Below are 6,000 nucleotides of genomic sequence, written 5' to 3' on the forward strand. Positions count from 1 at the left end.
ATTTTATATGAAGTTTGATGGCTAAATTTATTGTGTTCAAAAACTTTTCAAAACTTTCAAACAATACAGTGCTATAATAGCACAATGGAAGAATACCAAGGATAAATGTTCAAAACAATCAATGTACACAAGTTTGACGGATAATTTGTATTTATTTTATGCTTTTTATTGTTTTCTGAGTTGTGTATATAATCAGAGTTAAATACAAACAAAAAAAAAAAAACTTGGAGAACAATGGAGTATAGTTCTTGTCCAGAGACTTGCTTGTATATCACTGTGACAATACATTGGTGTACTGTGTTCACCCGTGCAGTTTAAGCAATACCCTTCCACAGGAGTGGTTGAAAATCCTAGGGACAAGATAACCCGGGCTCCTTTTTAAAGGGGAAAAAAAAAAAAAAAGTGAAACAATAAGTCCATCGCCTGACGTACAATGGTGCACCTGTTCCTTGACATTTAATTGGCTGGCTGGCTGACTTCTGGGTGCTATACAGGGCTATTCAAAATGAATGAACCAATTTCATTACGTAATATTTCATTAAGGAAAAGTAAAACAAAACTCCAGCCAAGTCACAAATATTCTACTCATAATAAAGTTTTATTTCCTGTATTACAAGTGTTCAATGTGATTTTCCGTTCTCAAGCATCGTCATGAAATAAGTCACTGACCATTTGAAAGAGGAGGTTTCTAAGTTATTTCATGACTATACTTGAGAACTGAAATCACATTGAACACTTGTAATACAGGAAATAAAACTTGATTATGAGTAGAATATTTGTGACTTGGCTGGAGTGTTATTTTACTTTTCCTTAATAGAATATTGCGTAATGAAATTGGTTCAAAAATTCTTTTTGAATAGCCCTGTATTTTGCATGCTTGCTCCCCATCTCCCATACCACCACATGCCCATGTTCACACTATAAATATATACAAGATGACATATAATATGTAATTCATTTCTAAGTTTAATTCTTGTTTTCTAAATGTGTAGGAACTAATGTATTAGGTGGTTGCTATTACTTTTATACTTCTGTAGTGATGGTAATGTCTTGTTTTCTTTTTAGATTTCCACAAGACTGCACCCTATGTGGTCACTGGAAGCGTAGATCAAACAGTAAAAGTGTGGGAGTGCCGTTGATTTGATTTCACCTTGGATCATCCCATCGCCTCTCCCCTTTCCTCTGGATGCACTCAGATACCATGGTTACCCATTGAGCTCTGTTAAATACCTATTGTCCTTTCATGTAAATTATTCTGGATGTAGATTGAGCTTATTAAATGTTACACAAAAAGTATTCCTGCATGGTGAATCCAAATTGTATACTGTAAATTTACATACGTTGTCTAGAAGTACCATAGGTTTAAGAACATGGGCAGGCATTGGTCACATCAGACCTAACAGGCAAGAACTGGGTATTTCTGGGGTGTCCCTTACTCTACCTGCAGAATCATGCCTGTCACTTTGTCTCCGTTTGTGGTTTCCTGGATCAGTGGGCTCACTTCAGAAGCACATCTTTGTGGGGCTTTTTTGAAAAGTAATGTGGATCTACTACACTATTTTAGTGAGCTTTAAAATTGTACACTTCGTGTTGGAGTGTCTGCAGAATCGGATTTTGTGTAGCGGCAGCACTTGTCTTTTATGTATGTAAAAAATTACTGCAAAACATAGCACTAAATATTTTGTTGCAGGTATTAAACTTCCCACAACATGTGTTTTTTGTTTTTTCTTATTCCCCCCTTCATCTTAAGAATTTGGATGTTACACAGTTTGATTAGTGTCTAATAATCGCCACCTAGGGTTCTTTCAGGGGCATTACACATTTGATGGCTTTTAAGAAGATTGTTGGATGGTAACCAAAGACTTCTCATCAGTGGTAAAACATGAATTATGCAACAAGCTTGTCAAAATTACATAATTGTTTTGATCTTTATTACAACCACCTGCATGTTTAAAACAGTGTAACGTCTTATCTGTTCATTTATTGCGTCAATCCACCATTGTGTGCCTCGGGATTAGCTACCATCATGCCTTCGTCTAGAGCAGAGGTTCTCAAAGCTGTCCTCAATAAAGCCCCTGACAGGCGCAAATGTAGGCATATCCTTGCTTCAAACACAGCAGACGTCCAAAATAACATTATAGGGATTCTTCATTGTCTTTAGTACTACAGGTTCATTACTACTCACAAATGTTCTGCCTTCAAAACCAGGTGATTAACAAACCACTTGTGTGCATTATAAGCTGGGCCATGGTAATGAGCTAGTGAGCAGATATTGGTAGGTGTGAGCTCACCTTCTAACACTTGTTACACTGCCTCAGTAGAAATCATGCTTGTGCTTTAGTCACATACTGGCGTAACATAGAAGCTTTTGCATGGCTGGCAGTTTATTTTGTTAGCCAAGTATAGCTGGCACTTTAGCCAAAGCTGGAGTCAAATGTTACCTATTAATACCAGTCACAGTTAAAGAGCTCCGACCCATGGTCTGCAATGCATTCTAAATTATAAGTTTGTAAGTGACCAGGAGCTTACCTTTGTTTAGAAGTCCGCTTTATTTAATGCACTAGTCCTGAAAATCATCCAAACCTTTGCTGACAAGAAATGCCTGTTGCTGTCATTTTTTTATTTTATTTTCTGATCTGCTCATTTCCAGTGTCCATTTTAAACCAGCTTTAACATGGAGATGCATAGACCAGCAAATGGTATTGTTTCTGCACATATATACCCTTGTTAAACATTTAAATTGTTATACCGTTAAGCTATTGCTTCTTATCCACACACTAAAATACTCCCAATGTAGTCTGTCTAAAGATGTTTAACTAAAAGTTGATAAAAATGGTTCCCTGTGACACTGCAAACAGCTAGAAGACAAAAAAGGACAAATATTTTGTCTTCTCGTGACAAATGTCTAATATCTTCTAATCTGTTTTGACATTTAGAACCACTTGTCAGAAATGTGGACAAGCTATTTCAGGCAGGTAAATATATGCAAATTGTCTGAAATTCTTTCGCTTACTGATGCTCTAACCATTGCTTTTTGAAAAATACCTCCTGAATTCTCACTAGAATTATCCTAAATACATATTGGTCCCCCATATTCATAAGTACCTAAGTTTGTGTAAAAATTCCCTTTTGCAGTTTCTTTCTAACAATCATTTGATTTGTTTTTACTTGTTGCTTAAATTAAAATAAAAATACCAATGAAAATAGAAGCAAATTCCAGATGTGGATTAATGCAGGTAGTCTACTGTGGATCATCTGTGTTCTCGAGTGTAAATATGCTATTTAAACATTACAGCAGAGATTGCACAATGGCTTCAAGTTTAGTTGGGACTTGGCCTTCTGTATCCAGCTATGGAACAATAATATACTTTTTTTTTTTTTTACACTACACTAATTTTGTATTGTGTAATGCTAAAGTAATCCAGTTCGATTTCTTTGACCATTTTTTTTACCCCCCAAAGACCAGTAGGAGCTCTTTAACATCCCAGTTTATGCAGCATAAGAATATTTTATTTTTTGTTTCATCATCTTTAATGGAAAGAATGAGGTCCAATTTGTGCTACCAATATTTGTATAATGCATTTTGTATAAAATAAAAAAAATTGAATGTTCTTCATGAGCTATTCTCATTCTCTCCATTTACATACAGAAATGTGCGAATGGATACTTTCCTCTAGAATGCCTTTAAATTGTCAGCAGTGTGCATACTATGTAATGGAGTCCTTGGCTGATGTTCAAATATACAGTAAGCTGTCATGTTAGCTCTCGATGATTGGCAATTGTGAGTGTGCCTTATTGCCTCTTTACTTGTATATTGGTACCTTTTTATATAGTATGTTAAAGCATTAATGATCCGCTTTGCAGTGCTACTGTCTTTTAAAGACACTGCAGAGGCTTAGTTGAAGGCTTAAGCTTGCAGAAAATGCCTTTAGATACCTAGAACCCAAAGGAAATTCCATGTCATAGATAAATCACCCCATGCATTGTTGCTTTTTTGGGTCACTTGGCAGTCTTTCTCTGCTCCCTGTGGTTAAAGGAATATGGTGTCCGACGAACAGCCAATCACAAGACGATAATGGAGACAATGGCGACAAAAGGCACTGAAAAGTGAAGCTGCACAACAGGAAAAATATGATGGCAGAATAATACACACTAGGTCTGAACAGTGGCATTCAAATTGTAAGATAAATGTGTAAATTAGCACATTAGTGGTATAGAGCATCATTACCTATTTATTTGTAAAAAAACGTTTTTGCACTATACACTTATGTGGAACAGAAAAAGGACTTCATGTGCTTCAGAGGGATGCATTGCTTTTCCTTTTATCTTGCAGCAACACTGAACTTGTGCTGTCAGTGCCTCTACAATTATCACTTTGAAGATTATCGTGGCCATAAATGGCAGCAGCAGGCCCCACCTCTAAGCTGTTTCCCTTTTGATGGACGTTTGTTTGCCTTGTGTTGCCTAAGATTCACTTTAGTCCTAGTTATGGCTCGAAGTGCAAATGAGTGCTAACAATATCCAGATATGTGGGGAGATTGAATTAAAGCAAAATTGATGTCTAATAGTATCTTGCACTTTAGAAGTTTAAGCCGTCCTGCTTTTGTGTGGTGTGACCAATGATGTGCCCAGGCACTAATCAAATAATAACTAGTTACTAGCAAGTTGTCCAGGGCCGTGGAGCACTGTAGATAAAAAAAACGGATTCTAGACCCACAAAGCCCAGTCTACTTAATTGTCAATTCCTGCTTATTTTGTTTGCCTCTTCTCTGCTTTATGTGAAACCTCCTGGTGTTTTCATTCTTTAACTAGCACTCCACTAGTGCCCTCTGCAAGAGATTGTGTTCAGTGGTGACTTGATAATCCTGAAAAATTCTAAAAGTGGAAAAATAGGGTAAACCTATATATATAATCAAATTATAAGGCACTTACAATATCTGTCAAAACAGTAGATGCAGTTAATAAACTTACACACAGATTTAAATGTGTGGTGAATGTAAAATCTAGGGCGTTTGTAGAAATGTTTTTCCTCTTGTAAATGGGGTTATGGATTTGCAAGTCACAACTGAAATGTTTTATCTTTGACTTTTTTTGTTTTGTTTTTTTTAAGCTTTCCCACACTATCATGTAAGTGGCTACTCTCCTGTCCTCCAGGCTGCCATTACCACCCACATCATTCCTCACCTTTCTTGAGTTCATTTTTGAAGAACATTCGATCTTCAGCGTAGTTGATCCTTGACACGGACATGAAAACAAGTGTCCATTTTCATAAGAAAAACGGAAAGGTTTTATTTTGGAGGAAACTTGTTTTTTGTTTTTTAAGACTATAAGCGTTAACTGAGAAGAAAGTGACACAATTAAAAGACGAATATAAAATTCAGTAAAGGAATGTATATAATACTGCTCTGTGTTTTACAGTAAGACTTGTTGCTCTCAGACTGTGTAAAACAAAATTTATTCATGTTTTCTGCATATTAAAAAAAATCTTATTGTACCAATTGGTAAACTATTAAATGCATATAAAACTAGATGGCTGCCTTTTGTCTGCTTTCACTGTTATACTGATTCATTCCTATCACATTAGTTTTAAAATGCCAAAATGTAAATTTTTATATGCAAAGCAGTTAAAATTGATTTTTCATAGTTTAGCCTGATTCCATTAGGGCTCTATTAATACTTGCCCACTACAGTAGACCGCTAAAGCCATTGACTGTTTTCAGAACAGTAAGGCTTGAATTGCAAATAAATTGTGGACCCACTGGCCTCTAAGTGAATAGTTACCTACCTGCCAATCTAGCACATTTTAACGGGCACACCCACTTCCCGGTCCTTGGAAGTGTTTCCCCACATAACCTGATATATCTGAAATTGTGTCTGAAGGGAATACCTGCACCCTCGCCAAGATACAGCATTGTTAAATCTAACTTAATTCTTCTATTATTACGTTATATCAGGACTGTAGTTGTGTGGTTCTATTATTTAGATATATATTTACATTGC

General features: G+C 36.1%; 1 protein-coding gene across 1 annotated transcript in view; it reads left to right on the forward strand.

The window, feature by feature from the left end:
• Nucleotides 1-5,530, forward strand: part of PAFAH1B1 (platelet activating factor acetylhydrolase 1b regulatory subunit 1) — a 47,913-nt gene extending 42,383 nt beyond the window's left edge. Inside the window, exon 11 of the mRNA XM_075196764.1 lies at nt 1,066-5,530. Coding sequence (XP_075052865.1) covers nt 1,066-1,139 — 74 coding nt within the window. The 3' untranslated portion in view covers nt 1,140-5,530. The remainder of the gene's footprint in view (nt 1-1,065) is intronic.
• Nucleotides 5,531-6,000: the final 470 nt, after the last annotated feature.

Source organism: Mixophyes fleayi, chromosome 2 (assembly GCF_038048845.1).
Source record: "Mixophyes fleayi isolate aMixFle1 chromosome 2, aMixFle1.hap1, whole genome shotgun sequence".
NCBI classification, from domain to species: Eukaryota; Metazoa; Chordata; class Amphibia; order Anura; family Limnodynastidae; genus Mixophyes; species Mixophyes fleayi.